This window comes from Aotus nancymaae, unplaced genomic scaffold (genome assembly GCF_030222135.1).
Source record: "Aotus nancymaae isolate 86718 unplaced genomic scaffold, 86718_ANA_hifiasm-v0.15.2.pri h1tg000092l, whole genome shotgun sequence".
Taxonomy (NCBI): Eukaryota; Metazoa; Chordata; class Mammalia; order Primates; family Aotidae; genus Aotus; species Aotus nancymaae.
In genome coordinates, this window is record NW_026988507.1 from 2,650,986 (window position 1) to 2,677,438 (window position 26,453).

Sequence of the window (26,453 nt, forward strand, 5' to 3'; positions counted from 1 at the left end):
TGAGGTGTTCCTCTAAAAATTCAGTAATAGTGTTCTTTTCTAATTCACAAAGCTAAAAAAGTTTGTTGGATGTTTTTAGAAATTAATATCCTTCATTATTTTGAAAAACTATTTATCCACTTTTTAATCTAGAGGACATTTATAATGGTAAACTTAAAATATGTTTCAACATGTGTCTTTAAGTCATACTGACTTTTAAAATAAATACTTAATGTGGAAGAATATAAAAGGTATTGGCTTATCATATGCAGGTAACCAACCAATCATAGGGGTTTTTTGAAAAGGTAAATAGCATCAAGGAAGACATTCTTACTGTTTTAATTATTTGGAAATACAAATTTTATTATTATCTGAGTTTTTACTATTTAAATAGCATATTTTTGTCTTTGAAACTCATATTAATATTCTAAAAAATTCGGGGATCTTTACATTTTATAATATTTGATATCTGCAGTATTTGTATCTCATGTATAAGTTATAGAGAATAATTTAAAATAAGCCTGTATAAGGGCCCCTCTCAACTTAAAAACCAGAACATTACCATTATTTTTGAAATTACCTTGATGCTCCTTTCTGTATCTTGTTCCTTGCCTCCCTCCCAGTTAACCACTATCTTGAATTACATATTTATCATTCTTTTGATTTAAAAAAGGTTTATTATATATGTATATGTCCCTAAATAATATATTGTATAACCTTGCTTATTTTTGAGCTTTAAACATATATAGTTGTCTGTGGCTCACCTATTTCTCTGAATATTATATTTTTATGATTCATTCTGGTTTTGATGTGTATAGCTCTAGAGCTCTCATTGTAATTGTTATATAAGATAATTTCTTTTTAGAAATATTATTTTTTTATTTTTTATTTTTTTGGAGACAGTCTCACTGTCTCACCAGACTAGAGTGCAGTGGCGCAATCTCGGCTCACTGCAACCTCTGCCTCCCAGGTTCAAGTGATTCTCCTGCTTCAGCCTCCCAAGTAGCTGGGTCTACAGGCACTCACCACTACACCCAGCTAATTTTTGTATTTTTAGTAGAGGTGGGGTTTCACTATGTTGGCCAGGATGGTCTCCATCTCTTGACCTTGTGATCCACCCACCTCAACCTCCCAAAGTGCTGGGATTACAGATGTGAACCACTGAGCCCAGCCATTATCTGTCTATTCTTGTGTTGCTCAATTGTTGGTTGGTTCCTATCTTCCTTTCTTTTTCTTCTCTCTCTCCCTCCCACTCTTTCTTCCCTCCTTCTGTCCCTCTTTCTACTACTGCCCACTTTCTGTCCTTTCCTTCCATATTTCAGTGATGCCAGGAACATTTTTGTACATATTTCTTGGTGTTGAGTCATAAAAAAAATATATAGATGTTCAGCTTCACAGGATGATGATAAAGGTAGTTTGTTGTTATACAGTTGTACAAAGGTAGATGGATGAATTACATTCACATTAGCAGTGTATAATAATGCTTATTTCCTACCCTTACCAACACTGATATAATTGGGCTTCTTAATTGTTTTCAATCTAGTAGGTGTAAAATGGCATTTCATTGTGCCTTTGAAGAGTTCTTTATTCTGGATACTAATCCTTTAGTCTTTTTCATAATAACTATCTTCTCTCAATTTGTAGCTTATCTTTTTTCTTTCTTTATGGAATTTTAATTAATGTAAATATTTACTTTTAATATATTTCAGTTTATTAATTTTTTAAAAAGATTAGGACTTTATAAAATGATTTGTTAAAAAAATAGTTTGCTGCTTGAGTTCATAATAGTCTCCTCTGATTTCTTCTAAACATTTTTAAGATTTAATTTTCACATTTAGGCCTTTTCACATATGCCAAAGGTTTTTCCAGCTCTTATTTTTGAAATAGCCCTACTTTCCCCCATGGATCTGCCATTCTACTGTTGTCATATGTCATGTTTGCCTAGATCACTTTCTCATCTTTTGTTCTTTACACTGGTCTCTTGCCTGTCCTTACATCCATTCCACAATCCATCCAAGCATTATAACTGTAAGTCTTGATATTTGGTGTAGGGCATATTCTCCTACTTTTTATTATTCAGCAATGTCTTGGGTATTCTTGGACTTACTCATCAATATAAATTTTAGAATAATCTTCCCAAATTCCTTAAAACATCCTGTTGGGATTTTGATTAGAATTGCATTAGATTTATAAATCAGTCTGGAGAGAATCATATTGTTACATTTTTGTACTTTGTTATAGATGAATGTGAAATATTTCCACTTACATGGTCATTAATGTCTTTGAAAATAGTCTTACAATTTTTTGCAACTGTGTCTTGTACATCTTTGTTAGATGTTTTGTTTGTTTCTTGTTGATCTGTCATAGTCACCTTACTAAACTTTTATATTTTAATATTTCTAGCAGTGTCTTTAGATTATTTTGAGTTTTCTTTTTAGACCATCATATCATCTGAGAATAATGTCAGGTTTTTTTCTTTGTTTCTAGTCCTTGTATTTCTTTCTTACAGAACTACATTGGTGGAGACCTCTATGTAATACCAAGAAAAAGCAGTGGTAATGGGCATTTTTGTTTCTTGTATTAAAGGGAATGCTACTAATGTTCCACCATTAGGAATTATAGGTATACCTTGTTTTATTGTGTGTCGCTTTATTGCGTCCACAGATACTGTTTTATAAAATGAAGGTTTGTGGCAAGCCTGTATCAGGCAAGTCAAGCAACTCTGTTAGTGCCATTTTTCCAACAGCATGTGTTTACTTTGTATCTGTGTCACATTTTAGTAATTGTTGCAGTATTTAAGACTTTTTTTTTGTTATTATTATATCTGTTATGGTGATCTCTGATCAGGGATCTTTGATATTTCTATTGTAATTGTTTTGGGGAGCCATCAAGCATGCCCATATATTATGGCAAGCTTAATGAATAAATGTACATTCTGTCTGCTTCATTGACCAACTGCCCCCGCATCTTTGTCCTTCTCCTTGGGCCTCCCTATTCCCTGAGATACAACAGTATTGAAATTAAGCCAGTTAATAACCTACAGTGAGGCCGGGCACAGTGGCTCATATCTGTAATCCCAGCACTTTGGGATGTCAAGATGGGCGGCTCACTTGGGGCCAGGAGTTTGAGACCAGCCTGGCCAACATGGTGAAATCCTGTCTCTACTAAAAATACAAAGAATTAGCTGAGCGTGGTGGTGCATGCCTATAATCTCAGATACTCTGGAGGCTGAGGCATGAGAATTGCTTGAGCCCAGGAGGCAGAGGTTGCAGTGAGCCGAGATCATGCCACTGCACTCCAGCCTGGTGACAGAGTGAAGCTCCATCTCAAAACAAACAAACAAAAAATGCCTACAGTGGCATTTAAGTGTTCAAGTGAAAGAAAGGAAGACTCACAGATCTCTCACTTTAAATCGGAGGCTAGAAATGATTAAACTTGGTGAGGAAGGCATGTGGAAAGCCAAGACTAACTGAAAGTTAGGCTTCTTGTGCCAGTTAGCCAAGTTGTGAATACAAAGGAAAAGTTCTTGAAGGAAATTAAAAAGGCTATTCCATTGAACACAAGTAATTAAAAGTGAAAGAAGCCTAATGTTGATAGGGAGAAAGTTTTATTGGTCTGTATAGATTAAACCAGCCACAACATTCCCTTGAGCCAAAGTCTAATCTAGCACGTCCCTAACACTCTTCAATTCAGTGAAGGTTGAGAGAGGTGAGAAAGCTGCAGAAAAAAAGTTGAAAGCTAGCAGGAGTTGGTTCATGAGGTTTAAGGAAAGAAGCTGTCTCCGTAACATAAAAGTGGAAGGTGAAGCAGCAAGTGCTGATGGAGAACCTGTAGAAAGTTATCCAGAAGATCTATCTAAGGTAATTGATGAAGTTGACTATGTTAAACAACACATTTTCAGTGTTGACTAAACAGCTTTCTGTTAGAAGACAGTGCCATCTAGGACTTTCACAGCTAGACAGAAATCAATGCCTGGCTTCAAAGGACAGTCTGATTCTCTTGTTAGGGGCTAATGTAGCTGGTGGCTTTAAGTTGAAGACTGTGCTCATTTACCATTCCAAAAGTCAGGAATTATGCTACATCTACTCTGCCTGTGCTCTATAAATAAAACAACAAAGTCTGGATGATAGTACATCTATTATAAACTGGTTTACTGAATATTTTAGGCCTACTGTTGAGACCTACTGCTTGGAAAAAAGATTTATTTCAAAATAGTACTGCTTATTGACAATGTACCTACTCACCCAAGATCTCTGCTGGAGAGATGTACAAGGAAATGAATGTTGTTTTCATGCTTCCTAACACAACATCCATCTGCAGCCCATGATCAAAGAGTCATTTCAACTTTCAAGTCTCGTTATTTAAGAAATGCGTTTCAGCAGTTCAGTGGTCCCTCGGATCTATCTCTTGCTTCAACAGTGTTTGGATGGAACAGATTCCCCCCCCCAAAAAAAATTAAAAATAAAAAGAAAGATATACATTTCATAGGCTATAGCTGTCATAGATCATGATTCCTCTAGTGGATCTGGGCAAAGTAGATTGAAACCTGGAAAGGGTTAACTAATTTTAGATGCCATTAAAAACATCTGTAATTCATGGGAGGAGGTCAAAATATCAGTGTTAACGGGAGTTTGGAAGAAGTTGATTTCTACTCTTATGGATAACTTTGAGGGGTTCAAGATTTAAGTGGAGGAAGATGTGACTGAATTGCTGCAATCTTGTGTTCAAACTTGAATGGATGATCAGTTGCTTCCTATGGATGAGCAAGGAAAGTGGTTTCTTGAGATAGAATCTGCTGGTGAAGGTGCTGTAAACATTTTTGAAATGACAACAGAAGATTTAGAACATTATACAAACTTACTTGAAAAAGCAGTGGCAGAGTTTGAGAGGATTGACTCCAATATTGAAAGAAGTTCTATTATGAGTAAAATGCTATCAAACAGCATTACATGCTACCACCACCACCCTGATCAATCAGCAGCCATCAACATGAAGGCAAGATACTTCACCAGCAAAAACATAAGTATTCTCTGAAGGCTCAGATAATCATTAGCATTTTTTTAACAATAAAGTATTTTTAAATTAAGGTATATACATTGTTATTTATCCATAAAGATTTTGCACACTTACTAGATTACAGTATAATGTAAATATAACTTTTGTTTGCACTGGAAAACCAGAAAATTTGTATGACTAGCTTTATTGTGACGTTTACTTTGTTGAGGTGGTCTAAAATCAAATCCACAATATCGTTGAGGAATGCCAGTATTGCTTTTATTATGCTTAATTAAAAGGAAGTGGGAAACATGCCTTCAGTGGGTAAGTAAATTCCCTTTGCAAGGATTTCAGAAACAAAACTTTGAAGTTTTGTTTACTAAATGAGTTTTATTAACTTCATTTATTTTAATGTTTTAAAATTGCAGATTTGCTGTTGCTGAGTCTGATTGTAGTTTAGCAATTGCCTTGAATAGAAGTTACACAAAAGCTTATTCCAGACGAGGTGCTGCTCGATTTGCTTTGCAAAAATTAGAAGAGGCCAAAAAAGGTATTTCCTAGTCATTATCTAAAAAATTCTTTAACAGTGTAATCTAACAGATGCTATATAGAGATTACTAAGTAATCACAGTTACTGCCTTCAGAGAGCTTTCTATATTTGAACAAAGCTCATTTTTGCAACTGAAATGATATCTTGATGTTTTGAGAAAGAATGCATTATTTGCTACCAACCAGAATTTGGTTCAAATTCTCATGTTACCAAGTACTAGCTATGTGACCAGTATCTTCTCTGATTTTCAGTTTCTCATCTGTAAAATAGGCATTAAAATGTCTTGTTGGCTTTAGTGAGACAAGAGGTAGTGTGTTTAAAGCTCCTAACACATTTTTGTTTATTTATAAATTCTAAGCCTTCTGTTATTCCACAAAATAAGTTTGTATATTACAAATCAAAATCTGAATAAAGCTGATATTTAATTGGATTTGCTGCCTCTTGGGGTTTTTTTTTTTTTTTTTTTTTTTGCCACTCTGTCACCTAGGCTGGAGTGTGATGGCATGCTCTCAGTTCACTGCAATCTCTGCCTCCTGGGTTTAAGCAATTCTCCCTGCCTCAGCCTCCTGAAAGGTGCCTGCCACCATGCCCAGCTAATTTTTGTATTTTTAGTAGAGTCAGGGTTTCACCATGTTGACCAGGCTGGTCTTGAACTCCTGACCTCAGATGATCTGCCTGCCTCGGCCTCCCAAAGTGCTGGGATTACAGGTGTGAGTCACCACGCCTGGCCTGCTTCTTAGTTTTACGATGTACAACTTATGATAGCAGGTTTCCTTACTGGGGCTAGTGGAAGATAGTTTGTCATAGGATTTTGTCTGCCTTGGGGGAGAAAAAGAAAGTTCGGTGGCTTGGCTGGGCACAGTGGCTTATGCCTGTCATACTGGCATTCTCGGCAGCCAAGGTGGGAGGATTGCTTGAGGTCAGGAGTTTGAGACTAGCCTGGCCAACATGGAGAAACCCTGTCTCTACTAAAAAAACAAAAAATAGCTGAGCTTGGTTGTGTGTGCCTGTAGTCCCAGCTACTCAGGAGGATGAGGTGCAGAATCTCTGGAACCTGGGAGGTGGAGGTTGCAGTGAGCCAAGATTGGGCCACTGTACTCAGTCTGGGTAACAGAGTGAGACTTTGTCTCAAAAAAAGAAAGTTCAGTGGCCTAATGATGGTATTTCTTTGTTTCTCCTTTATTTTGCTGAAGGACAGTTGCCTAATTGTCACAGACAGCAAAAGATTGTTTCATACAGGTTTTTAAATATTACCTATTTTAATTTTTTTTTTATCTTCTCTTTTACTTAGATTATGAAAGAGTATTAGAACTGGAGCCAAATAACTTTGAAGCAACAAATGAACTCAGGAAAATTAATCAGGTAAACTAGTTATTTAAGTTAAGTGCATTACTTATGACCTTTATTTGAAGAAGTAAAGCTTTTTGCATAGATTTTATATAATAGATTTCTTTATATTGAGATTTTCTAATTTTAAGTCTTTGTAGAGTTTTGCTAAATGAATTTGCAAGCTAAAGGTAGTGTAATGGTATTTAAAGATCCTTGATTGTTCTAAAAGTTGCCTGAGATCTTTAGAACTACTGCTGCTTTACTCTTTCCCAGGTGACAGAATTATTCTTTTTTATCTCACTGATTTTCTTCCTTTTTGGCTTATGCACTGATTGAAACCTTGAGAGAAAAATGACAATGATTGGGGAAAGTGTGCTTTTAAATATTGCCATTACTATTGCACATAAGATCTGCTGGTAAACATGTCAACTTGATTATAGTTGTGAACTGTATTATGTATTTTTAAAATTTTGTCTTACATCAAATAGTGACTGTGAGTATTGAATTTGAGAAATTTGGTGATGTAGTTGTAATGAACTGTTATGTTTGAAAACAGCTCCTAAAACAGTGTCTGGCTTGTATAGAAATTCAATAAATATTTGTTGAATAAATGAACAATTACTTTTAATGGATACTACTTAATTTATCTATTCAAACATATAATGCATATGTTTTGCTGGGTGTTGATTTATTTCTTGTATGTTAGTTAAATTTCTTGTTTCTCTAATATGAAAGTTTTGCTTGAGTAGGAATTAGAAATTAAATACACTAAAGCCTCTGGAACCTAAATAACTTCAACTTTTATTTTAGATTCAAAGGGTACATGTGCAGGCTTTTTACATGGGCATATTGTATGATACTGAGGTTTGGAGTATGAATGATTCTGTCACCTAGGTAGTGAGCATAGTACCCAATAGGTAGTTTTTCATTCCCTCCCCACCCCCAGTGTCTCTCTCCCTAACAGGTAGTCTGTAGTATCTATCGTTTCCGTTTATGTCCATGTGTACCCAATGTTTACCTCCCACTTACAAGTCAGAACATGCAGTCTTTGGTATTTGATACTAATTTTAATTGAAATGAGAAGCACATTAAATTTATTATATACTTACGTTACTTTTTACTTTAATAAGTAGGAAGATTTTGAATTAGAGTAGAAAATGTTATTTTGACTATGTAAAATGTGGCAGAAATTGTAATATATTTGAGGTATTTATGTTTTAAGGTCAAATATATGTGTATCTTGCATTACTTGTTTTATTTTAGCTGACTGCTATGTCTCCTAGGCTTTAGCATCCAAAGAAAACTCACATCCAAAGGAAGCTGAAACAGTGATTAAGTCAACAGAGGGCGAGCGAAAGCAAATTGAAGCACAATGGAATAAGCAGCAGGCCATTTCAGAGAAAGATCTGGTAATCCGAAGCTATTCCAACATATAATGTATATGTTTTGCTGAGTGTTGATTTATTTATTATATATTAGTTAAATTTCTTGCTTCTCTAATATTAAAATTTTGCTTGAGTAGGAATTGGAGATTAAATACACTAAAGCCTCTGGGACTTACTAATTCAAAATTTGAGTAATTGATGACTTTATACATAATTTAAAAAAATAACTATAGAAACACTTAAGTTTAGGAAGCTACTTTTGAGTGTTTTATTATATATTTACATATACATAGTTATAAATTTAACATAGAAGTTAATTACAGTCCATTCTTATTCATACTTTTTTCATTAATTCACACTGGACTGTTTCTGATTGAAATTCCTCTACTAATCATGAGTTGAGGAGGTTTAATTTATATATAGCCTTTCCTGGACCCACAGAGGATTCCTAATAAGTATTTATGAAATGATTATTGATTGTGATATTTGACTCTGATTATAAATAAATGTTATAGTGAAATCAGGTATACAGATTCCAATGTTGTTGAATTTATCTTATATTGAAGAGTGGGCTTTATAATTCTGATACTGTGTTCTTTCACAAATTATTTGAGTTATGAAATTCTTTTTGTACAGCTTCTAATGTAGCTAAAGACAGTATAATATTTGGGCCTTTGTTAAAATAGGTTTTTAAATTTAAGCTTTGCGTAATATTTTATTAATGGAATAATAGTGAATGCTGCAAAGTAATATAGTAGTATTCATGTTTTTCCTTTTTAGTGCTGAAAAGAGAATAATGCCATTAAAAAAGAACTCAAACCAAGATTCTAAAACGTGTCTCATGGGCTAGATTTTTAACAATTAATATTCTTTCCTGAAATACCGTTGATGAACGTCCTCACAGTTTTTCCTAAGATTTGAATTCATTTAATTTTCTTCTATTTTTAAAATTCTTCTTCATATTTCTCTACAAAATAACAGGGGAATGGATTTTTCAAAGAGGGGAAATATGAAAGAGCAATTGAATGCTATACTCGAGGGATAGCAGCAGATGGTGCTAATGCCCTTCTTCCAGCTAATAGAGCTATGGCCTATCTGAAGATTCAGGAGTAAGTATTGGTTATATTTTAGTGCTTTTCAGGATAAAAGTTTACCATAAATTGGTTATTTGTTATTTGCATGTGATTGCAAATAAGCAGCAGGGAAAGCATCTTGAAATCATTCAAACCAAACTGAAATCTAACGGAGTGGTATAAGTTAGTGAGGTGAAAAACAGGTCTAGGGTTCTAGTGCAGGTTCAGAGACATGGGAGTAGGAAGATTCATGGTACCTCCTGGAAAGGGTGAGTGGTCCATATTATGGCTGTTACTGCAGGGGACAGTGGCAGAGAAAAGGCCAGATAGTCAGGCAGGCCCCTGACTTCGCCCTCCAAAGGAGTTTGACTTTATCCTGAAAAGTGTGGGGGCCATGCAGGTATCTTGAATGATATACTCAGGCAAGTAGAAAATACATTGATAAGGGCATGAACACAGATATGTTCTTTATCTCTTGCTGAAAAGTGAGTTAAAGAAATCAGAGATGTTTAAGTTAATTCTAAATTCTGATTTTGTTCATAAGAGATCTTGTTTTGAGGGGAAGATGACATCCATTTAAGCCTTGGGGAGAATGCAATTACAGGAGCTTTTTTTTTTTTTTTTTAAATATTCTTATGAAACTTTTCACTTATACAAAAGTAGTATAATAAGCCCCATGTATCCATCATCTAGTTTTAACAAGCCATATTTTTTTGGTCATATTTGTTTCAGCTTTTTCCTCCTGAATTATTGTAAGGTAAATCATAAACATGACATTTTATCACTAAAGAAAGGATATTTTATACATATTATCCTAACAAATTAACAATAATTCATTAATGTCATATTAATATATGGGAATGTCTCAGGTTTTTCTGTTGTTGGGTTTCTTTTTTTGTTTTTTTTTTTTGTTTTTTTTTTTTGAGCTCTTCTTAAGCAGCAGAACGAGTAAATCTGTAAGGCTGAATTGATTGCTGGTTGCATGACTGAGTGGAATTTATGCAAAGCATTAGATGATGTGCTATCACATACATAGCGAGTTCTGATTTTTTTGTTTTTCTATACGTATGGGAGCAATACTGTGGGTAAATGTTAATAAAGTTTTATTAGAAAACTAATGCCAGTTAAAATTCTAATGCAGTACCTGTGCATATTGAGGCTTGGAGAGGAGGTAGCCTGCCAGCAGTGGTATTCTTTTGTCTGCCCTAGTCATACCTTTGCATTATTATTCCATCCCTCCAGCAGACTCTCCTAACTTTCCCTTAATCTGGTATCTTCTGCCTCCTCACCAAATTATTCCAAGATTTGGGAGAATAAAAAAATTTATGAAATAGTTCTCCACTTCAAACACAGATTAAGGAGTTAGTGATTGAAATTATATACAAGTTTTTAAAATTAGAAACTTAGTTTATATGAAAATTTTCCATAAGCTGCCTTTTTTCCAGTCAGTAATTTTATCATGTCCAATAGATATGAAGAAGCTGAAAAAGACTGCACACAAGCCATTTTATTAGATGGCTCATATTCTAAAGCTTTTGCCAGAAGAGGAACTGCAAGAACATTTCTGGGAAAGCTAAATGAGGCAAAACAAGGTAAGACTTTATAATAGCTGGCACTCAGTCATCCTGATGAGATGCCCAAGTTATAGAAGTAGAGATTCACGTAGCTTACCCATGGTTCAAAGATACTGAACTTAGGGAATTATGTTTTCTTTCCACAGTTTAGATCATGAATAGATTTGGAGGCATGCAACTTCTACAGTGTACCCGATTATCTTTTTGTTTAGTAGCATACAGTACATTCTGGCTAATTTTCAGTCAACATTAATGAAAAATTTTAATTATAGATGAGAGTGGAAAAAGTGATTAAAAGACAAGAATAAAAAGAAAAGGAAGGGAATCAGTGTTGCTGAGCAAAAGGGACTCAGTGCCTGATGTGCTAGAAGCCAATACTGTAAGTAAAAGGGACACAGTGCCTGTGTCCCTTTTTTTTGAGATTTTTGAGAAATCAGATTTTTGAGAAAAGGCTTTATGTTGAAAGTTGACTCCCAAAGAGACAGGAAACAAGCTCAATTCTGTCTCCTTATCCTAGCTTTAAGGCAGTAATTTTATTAGAAAAGGTGTAGGGGGGTGGATACTGGAATTAGCAGTTGATTAGTGGAAGGAAAGGGGAAAGTTCTTGGGCATGTGTAGCTATCTCTTCATGCTAACTCATGGATTGCATGTGCAAATTCAGGGTAGTTAGTATGAAAGTTGGTGGAAATTCAGGCTGTGAAATCAGCAAGCTTGTTTTGTGCAAACTCCACTTGGCCATTTTGGTTCCAATGATTTCAGCCATTTTTTTTTTTTAATCCCAATAAGCAGAGGAAGTTTCATTGTTTCAACAAGTTGTATCTTTTCCTGTCTGTCATCCTGCAAACTCAAGAATTTCTGTTAGTGATTGATTTTTTTTTTTTTTTTAACTCTGCACTGTGGTTTCATCAGCAGTTAGGGAATGGAGGATAATGGAGATCTGTAGTGATGCCATTTTAATTCTTGATACTAGTTTTTTTCCTTGATTTTTTATGGTCTTGTCTTTTAGGTATTCATTTAATTAGTCTTTTCAAAGAACCAACTTGATTTTCCTGTGTGTGTTTTCTATTTAATTTCCTTCTGCTTTTTATTTTATTCCTTCAACTTTCTTTCAATTTAATTTACTGTTTTTCTAGCTTCTGAGATCAGTACTTAGAAAATTGATTTTCAGCCTCTGTTCTTTTCTGGTATGTGCATTTAAAATCTGGTAGTTTCTCTATGAGCCTGTTAGCTATAGCCTGTGTTTTTTTTGTGATAAAAAATACATGTAACATTAAATTTATTATTTTAACCATTTTTCAATATATAGCTCAGTGGCATTAAGTACATTTACATTGTTGTGCAGTCATCACCACTGTCCATCTCCAGAACTTTGTCATCATCCCATTCTAAAACTCTATACACATTAAACAATACCTCTCCTTTTCCTCTCCCCCAAGCCCTGGTAATCTCCATTCTACTTTCTGTCTCTGAATTTGAGTATTCTAGATACCCTATGTAAGTGGAATCAAGCAATATTTGTCCTTTTGCCTCTGGCTTATTTAACTTAGCATAATGTCCATGTTGGAGCATGTGTCAGAATTTCATTCCTTTTTAAGGCTGAGTAATACTTTGTTGTATGTCATTCTCTTATTAACATTTTACATTTAGCGAGTTACTCTGTCATTTGCTTACATGGTGAACTTTGCTAAGTTAGATGAACTCTAGGCCTCAGTTTTATCACCTTTAAAGTGGGGTTGTAGTGAGGGTTACGTGAAAATTCATATAAAACAACTACAGTAGCATTCAGTAAATGTTCTTACTGTAGCTCACGTGTTTCCTAGTAATCTGAGTAAAACATCTTGAGCTAAAAATGTGATTACTTGCACTGAGACCTACCTTCTACCCTAATAAAAAAAGAAAAAAAATGTGATTACTAAATGAGTATATCATGAATATACATGCGAATATGAAAACTCCACATTTTCACTACACTGTAATATTTTTTAAAAATTCACTTTAGATTTTGAAACTGTTTTACTTCTGGAACCTGGAAATAAGCAAGCAGTAACTGAACTCTCCAAAATTAAGAAGGTAATGTGTTCTTTTCACCAAAACTTGGTCATATTTTCTGAAACATAAATCTATTTATTTGTTGTATGATAAATATTTTGGTAGTTAAGATTATAAATTTATTTTCAAGGAATTAATTGAGAAAGGACACTGGGATGATGTCTTTCTTGATTCCACACAAAGACAAAATGTGGTAAAACCCATTGATAATCCACCACATCTTGGATCAACTGTAAGTAAAGCACTTTCATTTTCTCCTTGCCATTTAAATATGTTGTATTAAGAGAATTGGAAACCAGCTGTTGTATTAATAAACTCTTAAAGGAAATGTTGAAATGTCTTCCTGGGGACTTTTTTTTTTTTTTTTTTAAGAATCTTTAAGAAATACTAGTAAAAATTAAAAACAAAAATAAAAAAAATTCTGTCTAGATCAAAGTAAAAAGAAAAAAAAGGAAAAAATACTTCCTAGCATTACTGACATAATAAGGGAAATTTAGCTGTGTTTAGATTTTTGGGGTAACTTTTTAAGTGACTATTTGAATTTAACACTATAAATTTAAATGTTTCTACCTATTTATCTTATATTAAAGGAATTTCAAGCAGTTTAACATCTTATAGAAATTAAATGTCTTTGTACTTTTATTACTATTCTGAAGTTGGGATAAACACATTTGCATCAAGTAAATTATGAAATATACAGAAAAGTACACAAGACAAATTATCATTTAGAGAACAATTACAAAGTGAACACCCATGAAACCACCGAGTCAGAAAATAGAAAGATATCACCCTCCAGAAACCTCTCTATGTGCCCCTTACTGATCAATATCCTCTTCCTGCCCCGTTAAACTGTTACGCATAGATGATCCTTTGCATAACAGTCAGTTTTCTTTATTAGAAATAACAATTTCATAAGGAAGTCAGAGCAGGTATTTTTATCCTTTTTTTTTTATGAAGACAGAAAAGGAGAGAAAGTTTGTTTTGCTACATTTGTATTAGTAGTTAGTAGCAAATAGATTTCTTAGTTTAATTCTTTTCCAGTGCACTTAATGTGACTGTTTTTTGTTTTTGTTTTTGTTTTTTGAGACAGAGTTTTGCTCTTGTCCCCTAGGCTGGAGTGCAATGGTGTGATCTCAGCTCACTGCAACCTCCACCTCCTGGGTTCAAGTGGTTCTCCTACCTTAGCCTCTGGAGTAGCTGGGATTACAGGCATACCACCATGCCCGGCTAATTTTTGTATTTTTAGTAGAGATAGAGTTTCACCATGTTGGCCAGACTGGTCTTGAACCCTTGACCTTAAGTGATCTTCCCACCTCGTGATCTTTGGGATTTTGGCCTCCTAAAGTGCTAGAATTACAGGCATGAGCCACTGTACATGGCCTATTATGACAGTATTCTTGATAATACTGGTTTTGTGTGTTCCAGGAATAAATCTAGGTATTTTCACACATTATGGTCATTTTCATATATTCATTTACTATTCTTTTCAGTAAAAGTGATTAAATATTTAATTAAATGTAGTTTAAACTTCTATATCTTTGTAATACTTCTTTACAAAAATTAATTTACAACTTTACAAAAGGCCTTTGTTAGATATTACTGTCCATGATTATAAAAACATTGCCATATGATATGTGTAATATTCCATGACTAATATACCATAAGTAGCTTTTACACATTTGTTGGGTCCTCCTTGTTAAAAGTGAATTTATGTTAATAGTTGTGACAATGCAACATGAATTTAAATTTCTTATGGCAGTATGACAAAACAAAACACCTCTAGAAAATGAGAAATCCCAGAGTAAACCATTCTGTAAATGATCCAAAACAAACTAAATTAGTATTCTAGTGGGAAGAGAAAAAAATTGCTGTTTATTTTTATAATGGATCTTCATGATAAAAATAATGTGGGCATTATTTTTAAAAAGTAGAGGATAGCAGTTTGGTATAATGCCTCTGAGACTGGATTTGAGCCCCACTTGATAGACTTAGCAATCTTGAACAAGTTAGTTAATCCCTGTGTTATCCTTACTTTTTCTCCTTAAGTTGAGAATAACTCACAGATTAGTTTATATCAAAGGAAATAATATGCATAAATGCTAAGGCAATTTCAGGTGAAACAAATTTTAATTTCCTTTGTAGTCACCTATTTGTGACAACACCTGGACACCAGGGAAAATGATCAGAAAAGAAAGGAAGACTACAAAAAGTAGAGAGAGAGAGAGAGAGTCCCAGGATTATTGCAATGAGAGGCTAGGCTGGGGTAGTCTGTGCTTGAAGGGCTGGCAGCTGGGAGGTATTTTTAGCAAACCTCTAGACAGAATATAGGAGAGCAGAGATGTAGGTGAACTTAGGCTTTGGGTTTCCCCACTAATTTTATGCTAAAATGTCTTATTTTGCTTTATTTACTTTTTTTTTTTCATTTTTCTGTTTCCTGATGTCAAAACTTCACCTTCTGTTTGGTCCTTTTTTCTCTTTATTTCTTTGTTCTTTTCTCTCTCTCTTTTTTTTGAAATGGTCATAATATACAACTAAATAAAATGTTAGGCTTCTGATCATGATTTTAAAAAAGGAATGAATTGAACCTTTCATATTTTCTTAAGTTCTTTCTTTCTATAGTGGTTTCTTTTATGGTTTACTCCTGTTACCAGCATACTGTTGTTCCCTGCAGTCCTTCCAATTGTCATCAGTGACCCTCAGCGGCTTTCAGTACACCGGGTCTACACTTAACAGAGACCATTGGTTAGGAAATTCATAAATTCAAATCGTTATTTACATATCTGTTATCAAGGAAAAAGGTTTAATACTAACACATATCCATTCTTGATCAATATCTTGATAAAAACTATTGCTGATACAGTTCTTAGCAAAGCATAGGCCTTAATGTGATTATTCTTTAAAATAGAACTGCTTGAAGGATTCTGTTACAAATTTTCTTACAGCTTTTTCATTTTTTGTACCTTCAATTATTTTTCTCTTTTTTAAAGATAATCAATTTTCAAGCATTTACAAAAGTAATAATAGCTACAACTGTTAATCAATATTTACAAAATTTAGAAGAAGCTTTTCTTGTTTCATTTTTCAATACTCTTGGTGGAACAGCAGCTCCTCAGTGTATTTCTGTGTGTTTGGTATGATTATATAGTGAAGAATATTGTTATATTTTACTAGATATAATTATATAAATATATAGTTAAATATAACAGTACTGTATGTCAACATAAGTTGAAAATGGCATGTGTAGTGATCAAGATAAACAGTGAAAGCCATTTATTTTATTAAATTGGAAAAAAGAGTTTACTTTTACCAACTTTGTGAAACTTGACAGATTTTTAATCCTGGGCTAGTTTTATCCAGCTGTTACATATTTAGACAGTGTGCTTAGGTTTTAATGATCGTCTACCCCATACACAATGCTGGTTATTGTCTGCCCTTATTCCACTTGCCTTCAGTTAGTCCACAATACTGCCATTAGTTTGGTAATTTCTTCACTGTATTGCCCCTAGAATAGAGTCCAAACTCCTTTCATGGCATCCAAGTCCCTTTATAAACTGTCTTCAAGCAGCCTTTCAGGCTTTGCCTTGACCACGCCTTGCCTTGCACTAGCCTATTGGACTTCTCACCTTTCCACTGACCATGCTGTACCCTTCAACTTTGCCATTCCTGTGTGCTTTTTCTGTGAAGGCTTCCCTCATGCCAGTGTTTATCTTCCTTCCTGTATTCTCTTTGCATTTTGTGATTTCATCTCTTAAACAGACCCATGGCCTTATTATTATTTACATATACATGTCTATCTCCCCTGTTTAGACCTACCTGGGATAAGTGCTATGCATAGTTTTTTATTTTTGTATTATCAGACTCCTAAGTCTGTCTAGCCACCAAATTGAATTTGCTCATCACTGGGATATTAGCCATAAGAACATTGCAACCTTTTAACTTGTGACCCTAAAATAGGAAACCTTTAATATATTGATTTAAGGAATTGTTTAATTGTTTTAGAAACCACTCAAGAAGGTTATTATTGAAGAAACTGGTAATTTGATACAGACTATTGATGTGCCAGACAGCACTACTGCTGCTGCTCCAGAAAGTAATCCAATTAATCTAGCAAATGTGATAGCAGCCACAGGCACCACAAATAAGAAGAATTCAAGCCAAGATGACCTTTTTCTCACAAGTGATACTCCAAGAGCAAAAGTATTGAAAATAGATGAAATCAGTGATACGTCATCCTTACAGTGAGTGGAAATATTGTTATTTGATGATCATCTGGAATGGTGATAATTCCACTGGAGAATTGATATTACTGAGGCTTCTGATTTGTACTAATCATGCTAATTTTTTGAACTGCCTAACTTAAGGTTCTAGTTTTTCTTTTTTATTTGTACTTACTTTAAGAGCGATTTTTTTTCACCATAGTGTGAAATTTAGAAATGATAAGAAGGTGTCTTGAAAATTGATTTTGTTTAAAAATTTTCAGTTCTAGGATTTCAGTGTATATGTTTTATTACTTAGTTCAGCAAAATTTTAGTTTTTTAAAAAGAAAGCTTCATAAAATTGTAGAATTTATGCATTGCCATCATTTCATCCATTAGTATTTAAGATTTGTGGATTCTTAACTTTTGTTTGGTATTGAAAAAATAGTTTACGTGTTTTTTCTTAATAATGAGAATGTAGAAGATATAGACTAATTAGGTTCATTTTGAGGTATGGAAACCTTACTCATATATTTTTATATTGCGACTCAACAAACCTGCTAAGAGTTGTTTTTTAAACTTTGAACTTCAGTAGTAGTTTTATTTAAAGTGATAGAAATGAATTAGAATGATAGATTGTGGGATAATACTAAATAGGCAGTTTTTGGTTTTTTTTTTTGGAAGAAGCATTTCTTCCTCTTTTGGAATATTTTGAAAATGATCATTCAGATCTTTGAAAGCCAAGTCATTAGTGTATGTGACATGATGACTGAAATATATAGAAATGGTGTACTCAAAAGGTGGATAGGCTAGTTGCCTAGCAGATAAGAATAGTCATTACATAGCCAGCATGTGAAAATTTGCAAGAGCATAATCTATTTTGCCAAAAAATGTTTATATATTATTAGCTGAAATAATTGAATACTTGTAGAATACAAATAGATTGTTAATACAATATTATAGGGTCAAAAATTTAAAAATTGTATTGATGGCTCCTTGATTGAGCTATGATTATTTATGGTTCTTTTCTGTTTGATACTTCTGAAATATTTCAGACCTCAAGCCAATTTGAAACACAATGTATGTCAATCTTACAGTGAGAAAATGCCTATACAGATAGGACAAAAACCTGCTCAGTTTGTCACAACTGTTCTTCCTCCAATTCCCGCAAACTCGTTCCAGCTTGAATCTGATTTCAGACAATTGAAAAGTTCTCCAGATATGTTGTATCAGTATTTAAAGGTAAGAGAGAGGAAGCTAGTAGTTCTGTTGCAAGTAAAAGGTCAAAGAACTTCTTTTGTCACTTTATAATAATGGTGCCATATTTGCTTTTTGTAGGATATTATTGGAGAAATTATTGTGCAATACATCACCCTGGTCAGACCATTTAAAAATATTTACAACTAGGGAACCTTGATGTTCTTCTTTGGAAATAGATTCTGTGTCAAATTTTATTGTCTCAACTTAATCTAATTTCATATATATTAGTTTAAGCTTAATCCTTCATAAAAATTCTAAAATACATTGAGTATCTTCTGTGTGCCAAGTAGTGCTTGCAATATTTAGGCAATCATTCTCCTAAAAATAAGCTTTTATTTGCTAAAAAAAAAGAGTCAAATCCTATGAAATTTAGCAAATAATGAATTAGCATGGTCTTTTTCAAGTGTAATGATAGTAACATTTCCTTATAATTATGCAATATAAAATTACTTCCAAATACATTTTCTCATGTAATTCTACTTTTTAAAATCTCTAGTTATATTTATTGTTCTTTGAGAGCCCTCTTAAGTTTCCTGTCTCTCTTAGGATGGTGTATATCTCTTCTGCTCATAAGATTTTTCTGTGGCTAGAGCAGAGTGATTATCATGCAGTTCCTGTAACTCATTCTTCTATCATAATTGCATTTTAATGTGACTTCATTATTATTCATAAGTGCTAATGCATAGTAGTTATTCTATACTATTTTTACCCAAGCAATTGTTATATAATTTGTGATATGTAACTGTTGCCATCAAGTAATTGTCTAACTTTTAATTTTTTTTTCCAAGCAAATTGAACCATCTTTGTATCCTAAGTTGTTTCAGAAAAATCTGGATCCGGATATATTCAACCAGATCATTAAAATTCTGCATGACTTTTACATTGAGTAAGTCAAGGTTTTTTTACATTGAGTAAGTCAGTTATCCAGTCCTCACTTAATGTCATTGATAGGTTCTTGGAAACTGCAACTTTAATTGAAATGATTAAACCATAGGAACTTAAGTCTTGTTTATATCAGCTGGCCTATGGTAAAATTGGTTTGTTTATACAGTATGCTATAAAGTGCAAGAGTCAAAGAAAAGCTGGGGAAGAGAGTTTTAGACTGAAGGAATAGTGCAGTGCTTCTGAGGCAGGAAAGAGCAAATGAGTCCAGAGAATTTAAAGTAGTGTGGCTGGATTATAGAATAAGGAGCCTTTCAAGAGCCTTTTGATGATGTTAAGTGAGAATTTACTGTACTTTCATATTATAATGCTATGCTATTTGCAATGATTTGGGAAGTTCATTCTCTTTGAATATATGTAGCAAATTAACATCATATAGCAAAATTAGCTTTTTTGTAAGTTTCATTGTTACAGAAGTTGCAAGGAAATGACAAGTACAGACAATAAAAGGGAAAAGTTTAAAAGGGAGGAAAAAGGACCTAATTTTTTTTGTAGAGAAAAGTAGGGTGTGGAAGTGACCAATGTTTTAACAGAATAATAGTTTCTATGCTAAGCTCTCATTTAAGAATATTATAATTTCTTCAGTTGACTTAATACATTTCTTTATTTGGGCACTTAAATATAGGTAGCATCCAGGGGGAAAAATGATATCATTTATGTATAATTAGAATAATTAGAAGTATTGTGTTAGTAAACAGAATTATTAATAAATGAGCTACTTTTAACTTATTTTATATTTGGATTATTTCAGGAAAGAAAAGCCATCACTCATCTTTGAAATCTTACAAAGACTTTCTGAACTAAAAAGGTTTGATATGGCAGTGATGTTTATGTCAGAAACAGAGAAAAAGAGTAAGTTCTATGAAAGTTTTCCTCTGTTTATTTTGTACATTCCTTTATTCATTCAACAAATAACAGCTGACGTTTACTATTTACTGTGTATAAGGTTATATTTAATCAAATATTTATAATTAAATTACATTGTTAAATTAAATTATATTAAATTATATTAAGTTAATTAAATTGGATAACAAGAACAGTTAAAATTGTATTGTTAGTCCTGACAATATTATGAAGTATGGGTACTGTTTCCTCCTTTTACAGAGGAGGAAACTGAAGTATAGAGAGGCTAAGAAACTTGACTAAGGTCATATAGCTAGGAAGTCAGACCCAGGATTTGAACCCAGGCAGTCCAGCTCCATAGTCTGAGCTCTTCTATTTGAAAATGCAGTAAATGGTATAATGGTTGAGTTCCTACTGTCACTGAGTATGTAAAGGATCAAAGCCACAGGACATGTAACTGAGTGAGGTACAGGAAAGGCCTGATCTAATCTGAGAGAGGTAACTCAATCCTTGTGTTTGATCTTAGCTGAATTCCCAAAGAAGTGCAAGAGTCAAAGGGAAAGCTGGGGAAGAGAGTTTTAGACTGAAGGAATGATACGTGCAGTGCTTCTGAGACAGGAAAGAGCAAATGAGTCCAGAGAATTTAAAGTAGTATGGCTGGATTATAGAATAAGGAGTAATGAGTGGCAGGTGATGAGCCTCAAGAATTGTATTTCTTTTTTATTTCCACATCAGTTAAAGAGTCCATTTTGAGAAATCCTAATTAAAGCAAAATTGCACTATGCAGAAACTGCAGTTACACAGTTTTGGGCTATAGTCGTTTCAGGAAAAAAAAAGAAAAAAAAATCACTCAAATACAAGAGTGTCTTTTTTTTATTTTTAAAAATTACCAAAAAAACTCAGTGTATCATTTTCAGATACTTCCTGTACTAAGCATACATGGACTTCTTTTTTTTTTTTTTTTTTTTTAAGACAGAGTTTCACTCTTGTTACCCAGTCTGGAGTGCAGTGGCGCGATCTCGGCTCACCGCAACCTCCGCTTCCTGGGTTCAGGCAATTCTCCTGCCTCGGCCTCCTGAGTAGCTGGGATTACAGGCACGCGCCACCATGCCCAGCCAATATTTTGTATTTTTAGTAGAGACAGGGTTTCACCATGTTGACCAGGATGGTCTCGATCTCTTGACCTCGTGATCCACCCGTCTCGGCCTGCCAAAGTGCTGGGATTACAGGCTTGAGCCACCGCGCCTGGCAGACTTCTTTTATTTCTTCTTTATCTTTTTAGCAGTGATGTTGAATGATTTTAAATCAAAAAGAAAGATACTTTTGAAATTATACTTGGGGAAATGGACATGTAATTTAGATGTATTTTTCTTTAGGCCAGGCATGGTGGCTTATACCTGTAATCCCAGTACTTTAGGAGGTTAAGGCGGGAGGATCACTTGAGACCAGCCTGGCCAACATGGCAAAACCCTGTCTTTATAAAAATTCCAAAAATTAGCCGGTTGTGGTGGTGTGTATCTATAGTCCCAACTACTCAGGGAACTGAGATGGGAGAATCGTTTTGGTGCAGGAGGTTGAGGCTGCAGTGAGCCATAATTGTGCCACTGCATTCCAGCCTAGGCAACAGAGTGAGACCCTGTCTCAAATAAATAGTTAAATAAAAATAAAATAGATACACATTTTTTAATAGTGAGGGTTTAAACCAAAAGTTTTGGTTTTAGCTTTAGTTAGCCAGAAATGTTCTTTGAAATCCCTGAAAAATGTTATTGTTTCTTATTACTGTTTTGACCTCATCTTACCACTCTTTTTTCAACCACTGTGCCCCATTGTAGTGGTTTTATATAGCTTTTAAGATACCAAACTGCCAGCTGAGTGTGGTGACTCATGCCTGTAATCCCAGCACTTTGAGAGGCCAAGGTGGGTGAATCACCTGAGGTCAAGAGTTCAAGACCAGCCTGGCCAACATGGTGAAACCCCATCTCTACTAAAAATACACACACAGAAAAAATTAGCTGGGTGTAGTGGCGTTGTGTCTGTAATCCCAGCTACTTGGGAGACTGAGGCAGAATTGCTTGAACCTGGGAGACGGAGGTTGCAGTGAACTGAGATTGTGCCATTGTACTCCAGCCTAGGCAACAAGAGTGAAACTCCATCTCAAAAGATAAATAAACACACACACACTCCCCCCAAACTTCATCTCAAAAAAACACGCACACACACACACACACACACACACACACACACACCCATACCCCAAACTGCCAAACTTATTTTGGCCTCAAGGACTTTGTGTTTGGTTCTTCTCTCAACCCAGAATATCTTCCTGCATATCTTCACTTTTGTGCTGCTTCATTTAGTTTTCATCTATCACCACTTCAAATACATCTTTCTTCACCAACCCGCCATCACCCTCTGTCTTCTCACTCTACTTTATTTTTCTTCGTAATACATTACTAGCTGACAGTGGTTCATGTGTATGTTTATTATATCTATCTAGTAGAATGAAAGCTCCATGACAGCAGAAACTTTGTCCACCTGGTTCACTGGGCCTCAGTGCTAGTACATAATAGCCCCTCAGTGTCAATGTGTTGAATGAATGAATTTTTTGTTAACTCTAATGTGATAAGTTCAAGATGTCTGAGAATGCAAGTGGGCTCTTCAGACTGGCTGACCAATAGTACTTTCTTGATGGGGTTGAAGTTAAACATGGAAAACACTTAGAATGGTTCTGGTATGTAACTAAGCATTCAGTAAATACTTAGCTGTTATTATCTTTTATTATTGCCATTATCATTAATAACTGTTAGCTAGTTCTCCAGTTTTAATGTTGAGAAGCATGAACTATAACAGTGTGTTCCTAATGTTGAGCGTTGATTGATCAATGGTAGTAAAGATGATATTTTGCGATTCATAATCTTATTTTTAACATTTAGTAGTTTTAATTTTGTAATATAAAAATATTTAACTGTCCCATCAAGTGTGATTTCATCGATGTCATTGCTGTTTTTCATTTACAGTAGTGATATAAAGTTTTCTTTTAAAATAAAATGATTTAGGTTTGAAAAATTTAATTGAAATAAAAATATTAAAAAAATAAAAGTACACTTGTTACACAGGGCAGACATTTTTAAGGTAGTACAGAATGAATTAAGTTTAATCTGTAAGATTAATATTGAGAATGCGGGGGAAATTTTATATTGCTAAAGCAAAATATTCTGGAAAGAAACGTTGTTGGATTGCTATGTAATTTTGTGTTCTCAGATTGACTTTTTAAATACCTGAATTAGAATTTATAAACCTACTTATTGCTTTAAAATGTAAAATGTTTTTGACAAATCAGATTGCTCCTTTTAATTTACATTTTGCTTAGTTTTTAAAAAATGAGATTAAAATAGAGATTTTTTTTTTCCTTTTTCAGTTGCACATGTATTATTTAATCACATGGACAAATCAGGATTGAAGGATAATTCTGTTGAAGAACTCAAGAAAAGATACGGTGGTTGATTTCCATTTTTGCTGAAAGAATTACTTCTGACTTTCATATAAAATTTTTTTCTACTAAAAGTGTTTTGCTTTTTAAGAAAATGATACTGTGATTTAACTAGCGAGAATTGTATTCAAATGAACTCTGTGTTTTTCTGAAAATAAAAATATAAACAATGAGGTATGTTTGTAAGGATCAGCATTTTGTTTTATGAGTCATTTTAAATGTTAAATTTAGATACATTCTTCAGTGACCCATAAATGTAACTTTATTTTTACATTTTCTTGAGTTTTTGTAACCACATGCCAAAGCTGCTTCATTAGCATATGAATAGTTATCTTTATATAGAGGAAGTTAGATGGTGAGATCCTTTGTGTATAAAACTTTTTAATGTTATTGTGCCAATTCACTAACATAAAGTTATTTAGTTGCAGGATATGTATTTTTAGTATTTATGTTGAAAGAAAGAAGACTTTTAACTGAACTTTCAAACTAGGTTAATTGAAGCATTGCAGTATCCTTACATTTTAATGCCATAGAGTTTTTTGCTTTATGATATCCATGTTACATACTAGCTAAGGACAGATAATCTAAAGCAAGGTGTAAAAATTTAAAAATTAGTGTTTAAAGTACTAATTAGCGTATAGCCCATATGTATGTGTTGGATGTGAGTGTAGCGTTTGTAAGCTTTTGAAAGTAGGGCTAGAACTCTGCATAGTACCTAGTACAAACCTTTTCACATAGGTGCTCATTTTTAAATTTTAATTGAATTTGACTTAAGAATCACATTAGGTAAATGTTTAAAGTAGCAGCCTAGCAAATTTTGGGCATGATGTAAACACTGGTAAAACCAGTGTAATTTTAGAGACCATCAAGTTGTTAAAAAATGTTAGGACACCATCCTATAATTATTATCAGCCTCAAAAAGACAGTTTACAATTTTATACAATATTGTTGTTAATATTTATTGCCATTATACCTATTACTATTCTTATGAATTGTTTGAGAAATAATCATAATTTGTTTACAAAGATTTTTTTAGGTTATGGTATAAATTATTGAGATATGTTTGTAATTTGGATAGTTTGAATGCTTTACAATACACTTAAGATAAAGCTTATTAACTTTATCCACTGCTAAATGTATTATGGTATATAAACAGGTAACAGAATTTGGTTTTTTATTTGTTATTATCTGAATGTTTACATCCCCCACAAATTCATATGTTGAAATCCTAATCCTGAAAGTGATGATCTTCAGAGGTGGGGCCTTTGGCAAGTGATTAGGTCAGGAGGGCAGGCCCTTGTAAAAGAGGCCCCAGAGAGCTTGTTCACCAATTCTACCATGTAAGTACACGTAAGAAGGCACCATCTACGAACAAGAAGGTGGGCCTTCACCAGACACCAGAGACTGGCATCATCTTGGACTCCCCAGCCTCCAGAACTGTAAGAAATAAATTTTTGTTTTATTAGTACGAGCTTCCTAGTTTGATATTTTATTATAGCAACCTGAATGGACTAAGGTATGATCCTTTGAAGATACTACGAGGTAGTCAGGGCAGGTAATGTTATTTTCATTCTTAACGTAAGAAAAGGAGGCTGAGAGGGTAAATGTTCTTTGCATGATTATAGAGCTAAAAGTGGACTAAAATGGTTCAGAACATGCTGTCTTCTTTTAATGTAGAGCTATTTGAACTAATCCCAGCTGCAGTTTTTATGTTGTGTTACCTGGATAGAGACTGTTAACTGAAGAAGTACAGATCACAAGATTTACTGTAGAATTTGAATTTTAAAAATTTTCTAATGTTAGCCTGATTTCTCCCCAGAGACATTTTCATGTAGTGATTTAAAACCAGAGGCTGTGGAGTCAGACTTCTTGAGTTTGAATTCTGGCTCCATCTGGCTTTAGGGCCTTAGACCATTTACTTTTCTATGCTTTGTTTTTGAAATCTGTAGAATGGGTATAAGTGAGGATTGCGGGAATGTACACGTTTTGTGTTTGGAGCAGTGCTGGATATTATAGTAAGCTACTGTTGTTACTATCATTATTACAATTACCATCCTTTCCTAAAAGTGATTAGAATAAAGAACAGTCTTTAGGGGCTGTCATATTGTTGCATCATTGCAAAATAGCATGGTGGTTAATAGAGTCCTTTTGGGGTCAAATAACCTGAGTATACAACCTATTGCACTCAACTTGCTTGTGAATTTGAACATACTCTTCAGCCTTGTTAAGCTTCAGTTCCTTCTCATATAAAATAGAATATTAATAAATGCCTACCTCAGAAGTTTTTAGAAAGGTTAAATGTGCTATTATAATAAGTGTTAGCATGTTAGTTCCTGTCACATAGTGCTCAGTCATTTTAATTAATAACAGTAATATTGCCTCAAAGGTACAAAAGCAGTAGTTTCTCAAGTGATTTCTTTCTGGAAGTGTAGTTATTTACTATTAATTGTATCTTTTAACTTGATAGCAACATTTAAATCATAATTATTCTTGTATTTTTGGCGGAAGCACCATGCCCATTATTTATTAGTTGCCTCCCACTCTTGTTTTAGTTACACTAAATTTAATAAATTGATGGGGTATACCCAAGTCCTCACCATTTTGACAATTTGTCCTAATACATTTGAAAAAAATTTTACTTCCAACCTGTGAATCCATTATCTCTGTTAACAGAAGGCATTTCTAAACACAGTACCAAGGCTCATTTTACCTTTTTACAATTCTTTTTTTTTATCACCCCCCCCAACCCCTCTACAGTTCTTTTTTAATGTTTGACCTTTGAGTTCTG

At 33.8% G+C, this 26,453-nt stretch overlaps 1 protein-coding gene across 4 annotated transcripts in view; it reads left to right on the top strand.

Moving 5' to 3' along the window:
* RPAP3 (RNA polymerase II associated protein 3) overlaps positions 1-23,840 on the top strand; it is a 33,908-nt gene extending 10,068 nt beyond the window's left edge. For 3 of the 4 annotated variants that reach the window (XM_012459107.2, XM_012459108.3, XM_064369837.1), the window contains 12 exons: positions 5,403-5,524; positions 6,816-6,886; positions 8,137-8,262; positions 9,220-9,347; positions 10,782-10,903; positions 12,885-12,955; positions 13,065-13,166; positions 16,934-17,172; positions 18,186-18,372; positions 19,179-19,276; positions 20,084-20,184; positions 23,594-23,840. In XM_012459107.2, the coding sequence (XP_012314530.1) occupies positions 5,403-5,524; positions 6,816-6,886; positions 8,137-8,262; positions 9,220-9,347; positions 10,782-10,903; positions 12,885-12,955; positions 13,065-13,166; positions 16,934-17,172; positions 18,186-18,372; positions 19,179-19,276; positions 20,084-20,184; positions 23,594-23,679 (1,453 nt within the window). In that variant the 3' untranslated portion in view covers positions 23,680-23,840. The remainder of the gene's footprint in view (positions 1-5,402; positions 5,525-6,815; positions 6,887-8,136; positions 8,263-9,219; positions 9,348-10,781; positions 10,904-12,884; positions 12,956-13,064; positions 13,167-16,933; positions 17,173-18,185; positions 18,373-19,178; positions 19,277-20,083; positions 20,185-23,593) is intronic. The other variant, XM_012459109.3, reaches the window with a different exon arrangement.
* The last annotated feature ends 2,613 nt before the right edge of the window (positions 23,841-26,453 follow it).